Below are 20067 nucleotides of genomic sequence, written 5' to 3'. Positions count from 1 at the left end.
CCAGGTCCCGCACCTCGCGCCCGCCTCTCCGCCCAGGCCCAGGGCGCAGCTAGGACTCCAGCTGCCGAACTTCCCGTCGCTAGACCTCCATTCAAGGCTAACACGTTCCCCGAGGACACGTCACCCAGTTTCAACCGCAGTCACACACCCCAAACAAGCCCACACGCCTCCAATTCACCCTACAGTTTCCCAAACTCCAAGCAGGAGACCCCACCTCCGGGAGTCCAACCTTCCGCCCAGAGGAGACGAGGAGAACAGAGTTGGGGTGCAGCCGACGCCTTTCAATGACCGCCCCCCACAAACCGCCCCACCCCAGACCCTGCGTCCGGGTCACCCACTCGGAAGCCCCCTGCGTCCTCCCTCCTCTCAATCCGGCCGTTTCAGAGATCCAGCCCCAGCCCACTCACTTTCTCCCCAAAACCCCGCAAAAAAAAAAAAAAAAAAGGGGAGAGAAAGAAGGGAGGAAAGAGACTTGAGGTAGTCCGGCTTTAAAACCGCTCGACTCACCTCGGAATCGTTGCCGAGTTCTCTCCGCGCGGCACAGCCCCCTCCCCAACGTCCCAGTACGAAGGGCTGAGACCGGGAGGAGGGGAAAGCGGGAGGGGGAGGGGTGTCTTCCGCGTGGGGCGCCGGTCGGGAGCGGACTGGGGAGGGGTTGAGGTCCGCGCAGGAAGAGGAGGAGGGGGAGGGGAGGCCCCTATCTCCCAGTCTCCCCCTGAAAACCTCCCTTGTCTCAATCACATCAGACTGACTGTCTTTGTCTGGCTGACAACCGCCATATTGATATCAACAGCCCCGCTCCCACCTGCTGCAGCCGGGCGGCCCTGGGAGTTGTAGTTCCTACCTCCCCTGAGTAAACGTGTGGGACTCTGCGTCCAGAGACTCCAGTGAACTACAACTCCCGGCAAGTCGCGCGCCCACCGGGAGGAGGGGAAAGGGGCGGCAGAGCCGTGGGGACTACACATCCCAGAATACCATGGGTACCAGGCCCAGACTGTGGACATGCTATCACGCTGGGGTGGAGAGGCAGGATGAATTGGCGGCGGGGATGAATTTGAGCGGACGGAAGGAGGTGTTTCGAGAGAAAACGGAGGAGAAGGAAAGATAACTATAGTTCCCAGGATGTATGGAGGCATGACTACATTTCCCATGATGCCCCGCAAAGGGGGTGCAGGGAAGAAAGACTACACGTCCCGCGATGCTCTCCGCGGGCGAGCGGCGGAGCTTGAACCGGAAGACGCTTTCTGGGTTTGAGGAGTCCAGTGACTGGTGTTCAACAACCAAAAGTCCAATATGAAACTGGTGAGTCTCTTATCCTAGGTCAGAGGGCAATGGTTGTGCCATATCCTTTGGACTTAGTCGTTTCCACCTGGCGAAGAGAACCGTGTCTAAAGGGGTGGTAATTAGGGAACTAGAAAGTGCGGTGAACTAAGGAAAGCTGCTGTTTGTTGTTTGAGGGGGTTCGAATCACACCTCCCTACCCCACCTCACACACAGCTGCCAGGGGATCTTAGACATCCTTGGTGGGTCCCTTTGGTTAGATAAGTGGTTGACTGGAACATTTCTTCACCGACCAACTAAGGGTGGGCTTGATGAACTGGGTTCGGCTGGTTTCTCAGCTGCCACGTGAGTGTTATAATAGCTTGTTAACTTCTTTCCACGCAGTTGGCGCTTGTTTAGCGTTTCTTCTTACCCTTGTTGAGAGGCTTTGTGACTTATGGTTAGAGGGTAGAAAATATTCGACAGAGGGTCATTATTAAATTTTCTGTTATAGACTCCTAATTGCACTCGGAATTCAGAGAAGGAAGAGGGCAGGGTGTGCTCCTGGGGGATTTGAGGCTTAAACCTGTAGAGCAGTGGTTCTCAACCTTCCTAATGCCGCGACCCTTTAATACAGTTCCTCATGTTGTGACCCAGCCATAAAATTATTTTCGTTGCTACTTCATAACTGTAATTTTGCTACTGTTATGAATCGTAATGTAAATATCTGATATGCAGGATGTATTTTCATTGTTACAAATTGAACATAATTAAAGCATAGTGATTAATCACAAAAACAATATGTAATTATATATGTGTTTTCTGATGGTCTTAGGCGACCCCTGTGAAAGGGTCGTTCGACCCCCCAAAGGGGTCGCGACCCGCAGGTTGAGAACCGCTGCTGTAGAGCCTGCTTATAGATGGATTGAGAGGAAGTGTTAACACATTAGAGTTGGGAGCGCCCCTCTAATTGCTAGATGAAATGCTGCCGATTCATGAATTGCTTCATAAAGCCAATCAGGTCTTCAAGTTGAAATAAAAAGACATTACAGTCTGTAAGGACTTCATGACCCAAGGTTAGATGGAATATGCCAGTCTACCTGGAGTCTGCATCCCAATACTCAAAACACCTGGCTTCTAAGAAAACTCAGACCTTTATGTTGAGCCATTTTACTATCATTGTGCACGCAGACCTAACTAGTTTATTCCAACTGTGTGGAATTAGTTAATAGCATAATTATGAGAGGACAAAAGCATATGCGATGCTGTACCTTTAAAAATCATGTTCCTGTAGCCAAATATTGTCAAGCTTTACTTTCTGTAATTTTTATTTTATTTTAAAATATATTTTTATTGATTTCAGAGAGAAAGGGAGAGAGAGATAGAAACATCAGCGATGAGAGAGAACCATTGGTTGGCTGCCTCCTGCACGCCCACTATCGGGATCAAGCCTGCAACACGGGCATGTGCCCTTGACTGGAATTGAACCCAGGACACTTAGTCTGCAGGCTGACGCTCTATCCACTGAGCCAAACCGACGAGGGCATCTGTAATTTATACCAAAAAAAAAAAAAAAAGCCTCACCCCCTCCCGTTTATGTAATTACTTGAACGTGCTTTTTCAAAGGACACACACCCCTCTCATCTGCCCTTTGGTAATTACCATGCTGCAGGTATATACTTACTTGCTCAGCAAAGTGCCAGCTATTTTTTGAAAACTCAGAGGAAGTATTAAAAGTAGATTCAGCTCCAAAACTCTCTCTATTTAAAGCTGTTTATGTAAGGGGAGGGCACAGATCCGTAAACCTTGAGAATATCAATTTTCTTCTAGGTACCGTGTGCTAGACACTTAAGAATGCAGAATTGAAAGTCACCACTCTATCCCTAAAGAAGTGTGCAATATAATGAAGGTAGAAAAGTAAGCCAAAACTCTAATTCATGGTAACACAGAGGCATGTTTAGGGCTTGGAGAACTGAGAGAATGATTGAGAGGCATTCTTGGAAAGGTGACTCTGGAATTGATAAGAAGGAGGAGTAGGCTTGGGTCTTCCATGAAAAGGAATCAGCTTAGGAGCAAAAAGCTTTCGCCTAAATCAGTGGTTCCCAACCTTAGCTGCACATTAGAATCACCTGGGAGTCTTTTTAAAATCCTGATTTCTGGGCCGCATCCTCCGGAAATTCTGTTTCTTTGTTATGGGGTGGGGCCACAACATTAGTAACAAAGAAACAGTTTCCGGAGGATGAGGCCCAGAAATCAGGATTTTAAAAAGATGCCCAGGTGATTCTAATGTGCAGCCAAGGTTGAGAACCACTGGCCTAAATGGTTGGAGCACAGATCATGTGTCTTCAATAAAAGATAAATTACGTTGGGTGTGCTTGGCGCGAAGGCATGCAAGTGTGAAACAGTTTTTCCATAAAAACTCATTTGCTGTGGTTATCAGAGAGCCATGGTTTATTTGACAGTTGTGAATTTATTCTTGTGTTACTTATTAGTAATAATTATAACCTGCATGTCTTTTTCCATACAAACAACTGTAAACCTACTTTTGGCCACCCCTGTACTTTGGTTTGCTCATAATATCCTCCTGCTTAATTTATTTAGAGATGTGAAATCATGGAAGGGAAAAAAGTAGAAACTTTTTTTTTTTTCCTTTAAGAACCAAAAGATAGCTCTGAGGAAGTGTTAAAAACTCATTTGGGCCCTGGCCAGTTTGGCTCAGTGGTTAGAGGGGTCTCAGGTTAGATTCCCGGTGAGGGCACATACCTCTGTTGCAGGTTCCCCAGCCCCGGTAGGAGCGTGCAGGAGGCAACCAATGTACATGTCTCTCTCACTCTCTCCCCCTTCTATCTCCCCGCCTCCTTCCTTCCTTCCTTTCTTCCACTCTCTCTAGAAATCAATAAATATCCTCAGGTGAGGATTTTAAAAAAAAAAAAAACGAAAAACTCATTTGGTAGTTAATAGATGATCTGTAATGCAGAATTTCTATCAACATAGCAAAGTGGTTTCAAAAAATATTGACAGTAAATTAGACTCCTTTTGTGTGATGTGCCTCCCGTAGAGTTGTAATAAATATTCCCATGGCCTAAAATGTTTAACTTTGTGTACCGCTTCCGGAATATGTAGTCAGCCATGTCTTATATTTATTTCATGAAACTCAGAAATACATTTTATTGGGCACATTCTTGGTTTTGAGATTATGACTTCCAAAATACCCTTCCCAGTCTGTGACCGCATCTTAGTCTACTTCTGTTGTTGAACAGGTCTGTTTCTCTCCAGTCCTGCTAATACTGCCTTTGTAGGGCCTCTTTTCACTTGACATTTGGAATTCAAAAGACCTTCAATCTGGGCTGCCTACATTCAGTCTTTCCCCTCTCCAATCCATTATCTACTCTGCATCCTAAAAGTTGTTTTAAACTGCAGTTACATGAAACCCTTTGCCCTTAGGATAAAGTTTTATAATTTTTCACTTGACTGACTTGGTCCCGCCTGCCTCTCCAGGTGTGTGTCTAGCCCTCATCTCCGTTGTTCTCCCTGTTCCAGTGATTTTACACATCTCCCAGTTCCTTCAACTTTCCCTGCTCTCTTTTGCCTCTGGGACTTGACAGTATGTTCCATTGCCTACAACACTTTCTCCCTGCCTAATTTCTTTATACATTTCAATCTCTGATGAAATAGCACCTCCTCGTCCAGCCAGTGTGGTTCAGTGGTTGAGTGTTGACCTATGAACCAGGAGGACACGGTTTGATTCCCAGTCAGGGCTCGGTCCCCAGTAGAGGGGGTGCAGGAGGCAGCCGATCAAAGATTCTCTCTCATCGTTGATGTTTCTATCTATCTCTCCCTCTTCCTCTCTGAAATCAATAAAAATGTATTCAATTGGGGTTTTTTTAAATAGCACTTTCCTCAAGGTTTCCTTTAATTAGGTACCCACCCCACTTAGATGCTTCCATGGCACACCTCCTTTTGTAGCATTTGCGGTGATTAGTTTTATTTCTGCCCTCTCTCTTTTAGACTGTGTATTCCCAAGGCCCAACATAGTGTGACACCACTAAATAGTAGTTGAATAATATCTGAAGGCTTATCAAGGTCTGTAAATATCATTGAGAAAAGCTTAAGGGGTAAAGTTAAAACGTTACAATAAGCTGTAACATTGGAGTAAAAAATAAGTGCTGCCCTTTATGGAACAATTACTATGTGCCAGGCCCTGTGCAAGGTACTTCCTATTTAGTGGTCCATTTAATCTTTGGTCTAGGCCCCAGGGATGATAGTCCCATTTTACAGATTTAAAACAAAAAACTGAACCCAGGGAGGTGATGTCGCTCAAAGTTACACAGGAAAAAAGCGGCATAGAACATGCCAAGATTCCTTCCTCAGGGGTCTGCTGCTTAATGAGGGCAAGGGCTCCAGCACCTTGCACAGTGCCTGGCATGTTCTAGGTTCGCTCTTAGAGGAAGGACGCCAGAGTGCATACTGAGAGTTTATTTGAAGCTATTTTTTTCTTAATAATTATAGTTTGTTAAAATTCTGTTAGAACGTACGGGTCCAGGGGAAGTAAAAATAATCAAAGGATCACTGTGGGGAAAGCCTTTAGGTCTGGCACCTGGGAGACTGGAGAGGAGGCAGGGTGAGGCGTGTTCTGAAGGGAAGGAACCCCCTCACCCCCACCTTCCCTTCTTACCTCTCATCCGCTCTTCTGGGCTAGTTTTGAAAGTATCTTTAAATGTGAGTTTGGTTAAATTAAGATCTTAAAAAATATTACTGGTAAAAAATTGAAGTTTGGAAACTTTCTTGATAATACAAAGGACTCCAGATCAGATCATACCAATTGAGTGCCCAAGTTAGTTTTTTTACTACCCAAGTTAGCCTCTGATACCATTTACAGTTCTCTAACTTTACACATTCTCTTGGTGGCTTTTTACACACCCAAGGGAAGACAATGCATGTCATTATAAAGTAATCCTTAAATATCTCCTTCTTAGAGAGATATCAACTGAACGGATTTTAGGGACTGTCTGTAATATGATTCATGATACCATTTACAGTTCTCTAACTTTACACATTCTCTCGGTGGCTTTTTACACACCCAAGCGAAGACAATGCATGTCATTATAATGTAATCCTTAAATATCTCCTTCTTAGAGATCAACTGAACGGATTTTAGGGACTGTCTGTAATACGATGCGGTATTCAGGCAGCTTTATTTAACTGAAGAAATTCATTAGTATCTTCAGGGAACCAGAATTGTTTTAAAACAAGGAAGAGGAAAATTAAAAATGCATCCTCTAAATTAGCAAATTTTAGAGCATGTTCTCTTTTAGTATAGATTGAGCCTAATTGGGTACACCCTGATGGCCAGTTCAGCTAAGGATAAGGAACTAGAATTCAACAGGGAACTTACCAAAAAAAAAAATACTGAATGCACTGACAGAAATTGACTTTGAAACCTCATGACCAGGAATTTAGTCATTCAAATAGATGAAGATTAAAGTGAATAAAATGATAAGCAGCTCAAGAATGCAGCATGTGTCATACTTCCTATAGATCAGCGGTCACCGACCTTTCGGACCTCACAGACCACCAATGGTCCTCGGACCACCGGTTGACAACTGCTGCTATAGATAGTTCCAGAGATGGAGAGAATCTTCTAATTAATTCAGCCAACAAAGATGCAACCACAGTATATCCTTGGCATTCAGAGTTTTAATACTTTCCATGTTGACTGTTTACATTTGACCCCAAAGATTGATGACAAGGAATTATTTGTAATTTTGCTGAAGCACAAATTTGAATGTGACTTTAAGATGAATGATAATCCTGTATGAATGGTCCTGATTCCCTAGAATCTATGGATCTCTGCAGTTATTGTTGTTCTCTTGTTAAAGGTCTGAAAGAAAGCTCATTTAAATGCTTGATATGCTATACTTTTTTAAATTGGTAGAGGAAATTATATGCTGTAGTTGTATTTATAAATTTAAAAACTCAAGAAAGCCATAAGACATATTCTTTAGTGTTCTATGCTCTCATTACTACTGGCTTTGGGGGTGGCTCAAACTTTTAACTCGCCATTTCTCCTAGGAAAAGAGATGGAGTAAAAAAAAATGGACTCATGGATTATTCCTAGTGGAGTAAAAAAAACAAGTGGAATTGAAGTTTGTATAGAAGATCTTTGCTTGAAAGGGGCAGATCCTGCCCCAAGGTTAATTGAACAAATCTTTAGAAAGTGTGGATCTGAGAGAGGCGGATTCTTTCTCCAATTTACACAATTTCAGAGTTCTTTTGCCTTCCTAGAATTTGGATTAACGGAAAATCTCTTGCTGTAAATTACAAACATTCACACATTGACTGATGCTTAATTCACCTATTGCGGTAAGATTGTTAAAAGGTCAACCTGACTTCAGCATCTTTTCTGTTTTTCTTTGCTGGTTGATTAGAGTGCCCTCCTGTGTCTTTATGATGTAAAGACAATGGTTACAGTATGATAGGTTTTTTTCTCCTTTCATATGATTTCCTCAAACTCTAAAAATCTATGACATAAGTCCAAGTCACTTACCTTGTTCAGTAGTGTTCTGAGATAAAAACAGATCATTTATTTTTGGGCATTTCAGAGCCCTAATGGTTGCTGTGAAGATTAAATCTTTTATACTTACTAAGCCCCCCCAAAAATGTATACTAATGATGAATTTTTTTAGGGTAATAATAGTTGAAGAAAAAAATATATGTATGTATGTATATACCACTTTCTAAACAAGCATGACAGCAGTGCTGTTGCTTATAGCTGCACAAGCACTTTTGTTCTGTGACTGGTTTGCTCTGAGTACATAAATCCCTCTGCCATTTGCTGCTGTGATCAACAAAGCATACTGGACGGACAAGGGCTAGGAGTGCAGCATAGCCACGGAACTCATAACGCCTATCATTCCTAATGGAACATTCACCTCTTGGCTTGCTAAATACCAACAGAGGCCCAGGCCTGAACTGCCCTTCAGATCTCCATCATCCATTTTATTCATTCAACAGATCTTCCTGAACATTGGCTTCCTCTGTGCTAGGCATTACTCAAGGCACTGGATATATTTCAGCGAGCAAAACAGATTTATGAAACTAAAGTCTAGCAGGCTCACTGTGCATTTCAAACAATATTACAGTGAACTTCCTGATGTGGAATTATCGTTGTGCACTGGTTCAGTATTTTTTTTAATGCAATGGTCAAAAATATATTTAACTATGTCCAAGAATATGCCTTCTTAAAGTTGTAACAGGTATGGCCAGCTTGCCCACTAGTTTACCATTATACCCAGTAGTGTATGAGAATTCATTTCCCAGTCCTTGCCAACAAGGCCATCTGTCTCTTTACTTTACAAAGTTACATTGTCTTACTAATGTAACTTTTTTCTTTCATCAATCCTCACACCCTCTTGTCTGTTAGACTTTAGCCACATTTCGTAAACAGAAATGTATCCGAAAGGGGAGCAAATTTCTCCAGATTTAAAAAAAAAAAAGGTTTTTTATTTTTTTATTTTATTTTTTTATAATAACAATTTTATTATTCTTTTTGTGTATATTTAATCTACCACCTTGATATAAACTATCTTACATGGGAAAGTTGCTATTTTATTTTATTTTTATTTTTTTAAATATATTTTATTGATTTTTTACAGAGAGGAAGGGAGAGAGATAGTTAGAAACATCGATCAGCTGCCTCCTGCACATCTCCTACTGGGGATGTGCCCGCAACTAAGGTACATGCCCTTGACTGGAATCGAACCTGGGACCTTTCAGTCTGCAGGCCGACGCTCTATCCACTGAGCCAAACCGGTTTCGGCAAAAAAGGTTTTTTAAAAGAATCTATGGTGTTGCTTTGAAAATGCTGATGCATGGGTGTAGTAATGAAGATGACGGTATCATGTTATCAAGCAAAGTGGAGAGGCAGCTGGGCCAATTGTGTGTAAATGACAGGAGATCCCTCCTACCCCCCAGAGTAGATTTTTTTTCAGCATATGGAAATATGGGTAAACAAGCAGTAGTAGTAATGTAAATGGTATTATTATAATTGTAGGACATGCAATGACTTTTGGAAAATTTACAGTTAGGCAACAATCACAATTCAGTTTTAGAATATTCCCACCACTCCAGACGCTCTATCCACTGAGCCAAGAAAACTTCTGCTTAGGCCATAAATCTGAGAAATGGATTATTTATTAATGTAAGACATTTTATTATTCACCCCCCTTCATAAACATAAGTGAAAAATAAACTGTACCTTAAGGGCAAAAAGGGTGTTTAGTTTTACATGTCCTAAAAAGAATCACTGTTTAAAACATCATCTATCTGATAACCTTTCAGAAAGTTAAAGTTCATTCAGTTGTGCGGCATCTCCTTCGGATATATGGTCATTATAATTGTTACCTTTTTTTATATTTGTAAACAACTTTATTGAGTTATAATTCACCTACCACAGAACTCATGCATTTAAAGGACATGCAATGACTTTTGAGTTATATATAATGAGCACTATAGAACTTTACAAAGTTACATTGTCTTACTAATGTAACTTTTTTCTTTCATCAATCCTCACACCCTCTTGTCTGTTAGACTTTAGCCACATTTCGTAAACAGAAATGTATCCGAAAGGGGAGCAAATTTCTCCAGATTTAAAAAAAAAAAAGGTTTTTTAAAAGAATCTATGGTGTTGCTTTGAAAAGCTGATGCATGGGTGTAGTGATGAAGATGACGGTATGTTACCTGAAGCAAAGTGGAGAGGCACTTGGGCCAAGATAATGTTTTTGAGATTCATCCATGTTGTAGCATGTATTGCTCAATAATATGACACTATATGAATACACCACACTTTGTTTATCCAGGTACCAGTTGACTGAAGTTTTTGTTTCTAATGTCTCCGTATTTTTATTTCTCTGTCTTGCATAAATGCACTGGTCAGACCCTCCAGTATAATATTGAATAGAAGTGCAGGCAGATGTTCTATCTTTCCCCCTTTTCTGATCTTAGGGGGAAAGCAGTCAGTCTTTGTTGAATATGATGTGAGCTGCAGGTTTTTCACAGATGCCCTTTATCAAGTTGAGGATGTTCCCTCCCATCCCTAGTTTGAGCAGTGTGTGTAAATGACAGGAGATCCCTCCTACCCCCCAGAAAAGGTGAGGTGAAGCTAGGAGTTGACATCTCAGGAAGACTAACAAAGAGGTATTTGCTAGAATTTGTAGATATCATGAGAAAAGGCAGGAATGCAAAGGGCTGGTGGAATGGGGAATAGGAAGGCCTGTGTAGGATAAAGGAGTCAGTTTGAAAGCCCAAGGTGCTTAGTGATCACAACTAAGAACTATGTGGTGGTAACTTCACTTTGAGAAAAACAGGAAGTTTAAATTGTCCCTGATTGACCATATATCCGAAGGAGATGCCTAAAGGTGTAAAACATTTAAATTTAAGCACAACTGAATGAACTTTAACTTTCTGAAAGGTTATCAGATAGATGATGTTTTAAACAGTGATTCTTTTTAGGACATGTAAAACTAAACACCCTTTTTGCCCTTAAGGTACAGTTTATTTTTCACTTATGTTTATGAAGGGGGGTGAATAATAAAATGTCTTACATTAATAAATAATCCATTTCTCAGATTTATGGCCTAAGCAGAAGTTTTCTTTCCCTATATACAATACTTATGCATTTTTCTATTCTAATAAAGTAGAGGAAGGCATAATTGCATGTTCTAACTTAGTAATTCTTCCCATATTTTTTTTCAGCATGAAAATATTGTTCTCATAGAATGAGTTGGGAAATGTTCCCTCCTCCTGTCTACCCTGGAAGGTGTATGAAGAATTGATATTATTTCTTCTTTAAAAGTTTGATAGAATTCATCAATTACGCCATCTGGGGCTGGGCTTTTCTTTGTGGGAAGATTTTTAATTGACTAATTTTTTTTTAACCCTCACTCGACGATAGGAAATATGGGTAAACAAGCAGTAGTAGTAATGTAAATAGTATTATTATAATTGTTACCTTTTTTTATATTTGTAAACAACTTTTTTTAGGTATAATTCACCTACCACAGAACTCATGCATTTAAAGAACATGCAATGACTTTTGGAAAATTTACAGTTAGGCAACAATCACAATTCAGTTTTAGAATATTCCCACCACTCCAGAAAGATCCCTTGTGCTCATTAGCAGTCAGTCCAGGCAACCACTAATCTACTTTCTGTCTGTAGATTTGCCCTTTCTGGTCATTTCATATAAATTGGCTCATACAATATGCGGTCTTTTGTGTCTGACTTCTTTCACTTAGCATAATGTTTTTGAGATTCATCCATGTTGTAGCATGTATTGCTCAATAATATGACACTATATGAATACACCACACTTTGTTTATCCAGGTACCAGTTGACTGAAGTTTTTGTTTCTAATGTCTCCGTGTTTTTATTTCTCTGTCTTGCATAAATGCACTGGCCAGACCCTCCAGTATAATAATTGAATAGAAGTGCAGGCAGATGTTCTTTCTATCTTTTCCCCTTTTCTGATTTTAGGGGGAAAGCAGTCAGTCTTTGACTATTGAATGTGATGTGAGCTGCAGGTTTTTCATAGATGCCCTTTATCAAGTTGAGGATGTTCCCTCCCAGCCCTAGTTTGTTGAGCATTTTTCTCATGGACAGGTCTTGGATTTTATCAAATGGTTTTCCTTTGGATAGCAAGATGATCCTATGGTTTTTGAGTTTTATTGTATTAGTATGGTATATTACCTTAATTGAATTTTGAATGTTAAGTCACGCTTGTGTTCTAGGGATCATTTCCACTTGGTCATGATGTGTAATCCTTTATAGTGTTGCTAGATTCGGTTTGATATTTTGTTGGGGATTTTTTCAGATCCATTCATGAGAGATACTGGTCTGCAGTTTTCTTAGGCTATCTTTGTTTGGTTTTAGTATCAGAGAAATATTGTTCTCATAGAATGAGTTGGGAAATGTTCCCTCCTCCTGTCTACCCTGGAAGGTGTATGAAGAATTGATATTATTTCTTCTTTAAAAGTTTGATAGAATTCATCAATGACGCCATCTGGGGCTGGGCTTTTCTTTGTGGGAAGATTTTTAATTGACTAATTTTTTTTTAACCCTCACTCGACGATATGTTTATTGATTTGAGAGAGAGAGGAAAGGAGGGGGGAGAGAGAGAAACATTGATGTTAGAGAGAAACATCTATTGATTGCCTCCAGTGTACACCCCAACCAGGGATGATCCATTCTAACTGACTGAGCCACCAGACCAGGGCACTAATTCAGTTATTTTACTTGCTATAGGTCTCTTCAGATTTTCTGCTTGTGCATTACATTTTTTTTAATTGCAGTAAAATACACACAACATAAAATTTACTATTTTAACCATTTTTAAATGTATAATTCAGTGCCATTAAGTACTTGTTCATTGTTGTGCAGCCCTCACCACCACCCATCTCCAGATGTCGCTTAGCATAATATCTTCAAGGTTCAGCCAACCAGCTGGGCTTTCTTTCTTTCACATGAGGAGCTTCTTTTATTGATTTAAGAGAAAGAGAGAAACATCAATCAGTTGCCTCACGCATGCGCCCCCACTGGGGATGGAACCTGCAAGGGTATGTACTACCCTGACTGGGAATCAAACCCATGACCTTTCAATGTTCAGGACAACACTCCAACCATTTGAGCCATATGGTCCAGGGCGGGTTTTTTTGTTTTTTTTTAATTCTCTCTACAGCCTTTTGTTGAGTTTTCTTATTTTAATTTTTAGTAGTTTTCCCAGTTAATTCTGTTGGGTTTTCCACCTGTTTAACTTTACAGATAATTTTTTACACCTCCTCCCCCCCACTCCACCCGCCCCTCCCCCTTCCCCGTGGTGTGATTACATTGTTTTATACTTTAAGAATAGTTTGGACTAGTCGTGGTAGGCATCTCTGTTCTATTTCTGACGTGAGTGGGCATGCTGCTCAAACTCAACATGTCACTGCTATATTGAATTTTGTCTTGAAATTTTTGTATATTTTAATTTATCTACTGTAGCTGCTTTCTTGCTAATGAAGTGAGATTCTTTCACATAGCCCAACAATATGTTATTTTCTAAGGGGAAGATCTATTTATGTTGTATTGTTTATTCTAGGCAGTTAATTATATCTTGCAAGCTTTTTCCAGACTTTTGAGAAAACAATGGTTTTTATAACTTAAAGTCTTAGATGGTGCATAGCAGACTCATAGAAATAAAAGACTTCTATGACCTTAAAAGAAAATTGCAAGGTTTCCTTGGAAAACAGAACAGCCAGAAATAGTTTCCCTCTCTGTACTTAAGAGACAGGCCTGATAAAGGCAAGAAATGTAAACAAAACAGTCTGTTAAAATAAACATAATTACCACACCAAAAATAATCTCTATAGAAACAAAAAGGATTTTGGAACCTTAGACAGTAGCTTATTTATTTTAAGCTATATTTGATTCACGCTGTGTAGATCCAATAGGAAGAAACTGTTGATGAATGACTATGTGATAGTTAAAACTAACAGATAAGAGAAAGAATAACAAAAATCCAACAAATGTTAGTAAATGCCTATATTGTACAAAACCTCCTTGATGCTGTGGGGCATACAAAAGATAAATAACACATAGACCCTACCTGTCAGTAACTCACTATTTAACAAACCATAGACACAGTGTACTGTGTATATTATTTATGCATGGGGCTAAGTGTATGTAGTTTTAGTGATAGACCATGATAAAGGCAATAGTAAGGTATGGAAGATTAGAATCATGAAAAATGAATTCGAACCAAAGAATCAGGTCTTCCTAGAGAAAGAAAATTTGAACTGGTACCTTGGTTGATAAATACATTGGCGGAGGAGCATTTTATCTTTCTGTGGGTGGAAGGAACAGTTAAATTAAAAAGCATTTGGCTCTAGACAGTGTAGCTCAGTGGTTAGAGTGTCAGCCCGCACACCAAAGGATCATGGGTTCGATTCCCATTGAAGGGCATGTTCCTAGGTTGCAAGTTCAATCCCTGGCCCTGGGCAGGGTACCTTTAGGAGACAACCAATGGATGTGTCTCTCCCCGCTTCTCTCCACTTTCTCTGGGAAAAAAAAAACACAACGGAAAAGATATCCTTGGGTAAGGATTAACAAAAAAAACCCCACAACGTTTAGATTCTGTTGAGTGTTTTTGACACACGCACACGTAAGTAATAATAATAATGGAAGTGAGAGGAAACTTTGAGAGGTGATGGATGTTTATGGATAGCCTTGATAGTGGTGATGGTTTAATGGGTATATATTTATCCCCAAACTCATCGAGTTATGTACCCTAAATATATTTCAGTGCATTTTTACATGTCAATCATACCTTAATAAGGTGGTTTTAAAAAAGATTTAGAATGAGATGTTCAGCTCTATAGCAATGTGTACAAAAATGGGCACATTTCTGTTTTCTCACATCCTCCTTATTCAGAATATCAACAGTTTCATTCAACATGTGTTATTAACATGTGAAAGATTTGTACATGTGATTGGAGCACTAGATCACTGCAGTTGGGACCAAGGGCAGACTTATTGAATGTATTAAAAGTAGAAGTTAGAAGGATAGACTGAAGCCACAGTGGTGGATTTTAAATATGAGACTTGGTGCTTTGGACAGTAACAGAAAGTTTAGGAGCTTAAAGTAAGAATTTTAAACACCTGGAACCTTATTCATCCCTTTGGAATCGGGCAAAGGAGTTCGGAAATAAAAAAAAGTACAATTCATTGCATTACAGAAAATATTTTCAAATAGTGAAATATAATCAAAACAGGAAGCATCAGCATGTTTAGCAAATGCATCAAAGCAAAGTCAGAATTACCTACTTGGAACAAGATTTTTCTAAGCACTTTATGAGGCCCTCATAAGTAGTAACAGAATTCATAAACACATCAGAATGCGAAAGGGATCTGGAGAATCAATGGGACCATTTGATGGGCACCATATAGGATGAGTGCCCACATGGAAAAAGAGAACAGAAACATCCAGTGAATTCCTTGACTTCATCTTTATTGAGAAAGTTTGGGAGGATCCCATTTCTACAGAACTGATGAATACATAGGATATTCTATGATACATACATAGTCACATCAACGGGTTGAATACAGGTAAATCACTGGAACGTGTGATGCCGTCCTCAGGGTATGGATATGCCATATGTATAGGTATATAATTTCCATACCGTAAAACGAACATAAATTATCTAGTTGTTAATCCATCTATGTACTTACTTGTGTCCGGCTCCTTTAACTCAACATATTCTCAACCTAATCCTCTTAGCCATTTACAAGTTTTATAGCATTTTGTTAATCTTTTTTCTACTTTCTTGCTCATTGTCATTGCTGCAAATTTTCAATACCATTGTTCTTAAATTGCCTTTACTGTTATTTAATTCATCCCAATATTATACTTACCATTTTCATACTTCTTTCTCTTTTTAAAATGATCTTTACCTTTCTCCATCATAATCATATATTGCTTTTTACTAGCACTTTTATCAGCCTTAGTGTATTTTTTTCTTATAGGACATAATATTGGGTCATTAAACACCTGAAAACCACTCACAAGTAAAACAAATACTATAGAACAAAAGTAAAACACAGTGCATAGGTCAATCATATATGACCTTTAATACAATGTCTTTTTGGTAGTGGTAGTACAGCTTTTGCTTGGATCATAGATATATACATAGTTTCAATGAAAAGTTAGATTAGAGTAGTATTTGTTAATTTATTGTCAACTATTTCTACCCTTACCTTCTACCTCCCATTTCCTCTCCACCTCTTTTAAAACTTGGTTGCCAATAGAAATCTCTATGTTAATTACTCTTTATTTAAAAAAAAAATCTGCTTTAAAGAAATCTGGTTAATGTTTTAAAAAAATAGGTCAAGAGTACAGAATATCGAAAGTAAACAGTGAAGGTTCCAATATGATCAACACCCTCTCCCCAGCAGTAACCACTTTTACCAGTTTGGTATATATAGAGTATCCCCCCAAAAAAATGTATGCGCACACTTTGAATAATTATAAAGGCAGTGTTTATTAAAATACATTTCATTTTCAAAATTGAGCTATCAGCTGTTAAACTGTGTATACATTTTTGGGGGACAACCTGTATGTGCTTCCAGTGAATTTTAAAAAATACTTTGATGTCATATACATAGCTCTGTGGACTCTTTTTTATCAACTATAATCACTTTCTAACATTTTAAAAATTCTGGTGCCCAACAGCCAACAGTATTTATTCCCAAGTCAGCCCCTCTCTCATCTTTAATGTTTACTGTCAACATTCTCACTCTTTCTGAGCTTCTCTGTGTGGGAGGGGCAGGGGGCGTGGGGAAAGGCTTTTTACCACCACTTTCTGCTGCTTTACTCATTTTTATGAAAAGCCAAGTCAGAGGACAGGATCAGGATAAACAGGCGGGCACTACCGTGTCATGGTATCTAGCCACTCCCCAACCAGAAAGTGACTTCTTTCTCTGTGTTCACCATGCATGCTACAGATTTTCTGCTCGAGTGGAAAATTACCCTCTCTTTTATCCAGCTGTGTAGTCATTTTGACAGTGAGTATGATTGACACATTTAACAGCTCTCCTGCAAGATAGAATCAAGAAATAAAGCGGAATAAGTGAAAGATTACCAAATAAAATTGAAATGTATTTATAGAAGTCTCTGAGTGTGTCAGGGCCTGGCCCAAAATTCTTAGCAGGGATAATAGTATCAAATTAGGCAAATTGGGCTCAGTGGAAGCAATTTAACTCAGGATGGTGAGGTATAAGGCAAGGAGTCTCAGTACTCCCCTCTTTCCCTGACACATTACGAATCTTACACACCCGGTTTGGGCATGGAGTGTCTCCTAGTGAGCTGCATTTACTGATGTCATTGAATGTGTATACTCTGGTGTGTTGGTGGAGAGGAAAGCTCACAAGCCTTGGAAGAGTGAGGTTCTTCATTTTTAAAAGAGGTATTTGGACTAGATGATCTTGGAATTCCTCCCAGCTTATAAATCATGTAATTTTTTTATACTTTCAGAAAGTGAATTGTAAAAGAATACAGTGGCACAGACACGTCTTGTTGGCAGGTTATATAAAAGACCAAGGATTTTGGGTGCCCCAGTGAAATGGTGGGTGAGGAAATTTGAGGCCCAAAGAATTTAGGGATTCATGGGGGCTAATACCAAATTAGAAGCACAATTAGAACTAATGCTTTATGCCTAGGTTAAAAGGGATATTGGATGCTGTAGTACACAGCCCAGCAACAAAATCTGACTGGCTTATTTAAGCTAAAAATAACTGTCCACTTTGGGAAACAGTTTGGGAGTTTCTTATAAAGTTAAACATATATAACCCACTCTTTAAGTACTTATGCCAGGGAAATAAAATCATACGCCCCTACAGAAACCTGTATGGACATTTTATAGCATCTTTATTCATAATCATCAAAAACTGAAAATAACAATCCAAATATCCATCAGCTTGTGAATGGATAAGCAAATTGTGGTACATCTATACAATGGAATATTTTCTTAGTAATAAAGATGAATGGTATTTGCAGAAACAAAAGTGAATCTCAAAAGCATTATGCTAGTAATGTATGAGGTTTCCAACTTGTCAATCTTTAATTCTGACCCTTCTAGCAAGAATGCAGTGGCATCTTATTATGGTTTCACTTTGTATTTCTCCAAGGACTAAAGTTTAAGATCTTTTAATTTGCCATCCATATGTCTTTTTCAGTCAATGCCTATTCAAATATTTTGCCCATTTTTATTTCATTGTTTGTGTTCTCAGGTTGAAAGAGTTCTTTTTATCTTCTGTATTCAAGTTCTTTATCAAATATGTGTTTTGCAAGTATTTTCTCCTAATGTGTGTTATCTTTCATTTTCTTAACAATGTCTTTTGAAGAACAAGTTTTAAATTTTTATTAAATCAAATTTATAGATTTTTCTTTTATGGTTCTTGCTTTTTGTGTCTAATCTTAGAAATTTTTGCCCAACCCAAGGCACAGAGAATTTCCTGTTTTTCTAGAGTTACCCTTTCCAATATAGTATCCACTAATTGCATGTGGATGCTATAATTGCACTATTGAACACTCACAATGTTATTAGTATGACAAAGCAACTGAATTTTAAGTTGTATCTCAATTTAATTAATTTGGTTTTTAAAGGTTGACATGCAATTCATTTATTGAAAAATTTTTAGTATGTTCATAAGAACTTGGATATGTGGAGCTACTTTTTTCAACTGTAAGTTTTATGAAATCTAAATGCATATCAAGTATTTCCGGTGAAAATTTGGCATCTAAATTGAAATACACTGTGAATATAAGGGCCACACCAGATTTTAAAGAGTTAGTACTAACAAGTGATGTAAAAAAATATGTGAATAAAATTTTATATTGATTATATATTGAAATGATAATTTAGATATAGTGGGTTAAATATATTACTAAAAGTAACTTAAACCTGTTCCTTTTATTTTTTTAATTTAGCTACTAGAAATTTTAGAATTGTGTGTGGCCTGCATTGTGCGGTATTTCTTTTGAACAGTGCTTTTCCAGAAGTTTTATTTTAGCTTTTACTCTTAATTTTATGATCCATTTTTAATTCAAAGCCCCTTTAGCCCCCAGTATTTTATGATTTTTATGGAAGCTAAGAATCTGGTGAGCATTGGGGGAAAAAACTAAATTAATTTATGATCCATTTTTAATTCAAAGCCCCTTTAGCCCCAGTATTTTATGATTTTTGTGGAAGCTAAGAATCTGGTGAGCATTGAGGAAAAAAACTAAATTTTAAAAAAAAGTGTGGATTTTGTCATTAGGAAATAGAACATTTAAAAAGTATTAAAATACGCTAGTGTACTGCTTCTAGAGACATGGAATCGAATGTCAGTAGTCTGAATGGACTAATCAAATACTTTCCCTTATCAGTCTATTCCAAGCTGTCTGCCTTAGAGGTAATCTAGCAGAGATTTGATAGTGGTACAATAGGGACACAATATTGAGGGAGCAGTTAGAAAGATGACTAGAAAAAACTATAGTCACTGTTATTTCTAAGATTCTTTGATGTTTTGTCCTTTCCAACTCGTCTATCCATATTAAATCTGTCACTCTTAGCATAGTGCACTGTCAAAGTCATTCTTATTCCTATTACTTGGAATGATGTGAGAGAAAGCACTTAGAATTTGTGCTGATTTGAGTGCGAATTCAGTCTGTTATTAACTGTGTGATCTTGAGCCTTGACAATTGAGTTGGTATCAACAATATTTACTTTATTCACTTGTTGGGAAAGAGCTAATTAAATATTAGATAGAAAATATTTGTCAATAATTCTTACTGTTAGTGAAGGTAATTCATACAGTGAAATTTCCAATTCCTATTCTGCTCTAACCTAAGGTCCACTTTTATTTTTATTATTATTTTTTTAATAAATCTTTATTTAGATTATTACAGTTGTTCCTCTTTTTCCCCCCATAGCTCCCTTCCACCTGGTTCCCACCCCACCCCATGCTCTTACGCCCCCCCACTGTCCTCGTCCATAGGTGTATGGTTTTTGTTCAGTCTCTTCCCTCACCCCCCAAACCCCCTTCCCCCTGAGAATTGTCAGTCCACTCCCTTTCTATACCCCTGATTCTATTATATTCACCAGTTTATTCTGTTCATCAGATTTTTTTATTCACTTGATTTTTAGATTCACTTGTTGATAGATATTTATTTGTTGTCACTTTGTTCATAATTTGTATCTTTACCTTTTTCTTCTTCTTCCCCTTCTTAAAGAATAC

At 38.6% G+C, this 20067-nt stretch overlaps 2 protein-coding genes across 8 annotated transcripts in view; one reads left to right on the top strand and one right to left on the bottom strand.

Annotated features, from left to right (window-relative positions):
* The window catches only part of HMBOX1 (homeobox containing 1), a 206720-nt gene extending 205886 nt beyond the window's left edge, over positions 1–834 (bottom strand). For 4 of the 7 annotated variants that reach the window (XM_014546445.1, XM_014546446.1, XM_014546444.1 and 1 more), the window contains exon 1: positions 508–833. The gene's annotated coding sequence lies outside the window, so the exon portion shown is untranslated. Of the gene's footprint in view, positions 1–507 lie in introns of all 7 variants that reach the window. The other 3 variants (XM_005874615.2, XM_014546442.1, XM_014546443.1) reach the window with 1 other exon arrangement.
* A 151-nt stretch (positions 835–985) lies between these two features.
* The window catches only part of INTS9 (integrator complex subunit 9), a 116528-nt gene continuing 97446 nt past the window's right edge, over positions 986–20067 (top strand). The window contains exon 1 of the mRNA XM_005874612.2: positions 986–1302. Within this exon, the coding sequence (XP_005874674.1) occupies positions 1294–1302 (9 nt within the window). The 5' untranslated portion in view covers positions 986–1293. The remainder of the gene's footprint in view (positions 1303–20067) is intronic.

The sequence above is a fragment of the Myotis brandtii genome, unplaced genomic scaffold (assembly GCF_000412655.1).
Source record: "Myotis brandtii unplaced genomic scaffold, ASM41265v1 scaffold447, whole genome shotgun sequence".
Lineage (NCBI taxonomy): Eukaryota > Metazoa > Chordata > Mammalia > Chiroptera > Vespertilionidae > Myotis > Myotis brandtii.
Note: the sequence above shows the minus strand (reverse complement) of the source record. Positions and strands in the feature narration are given on the sequence as shown.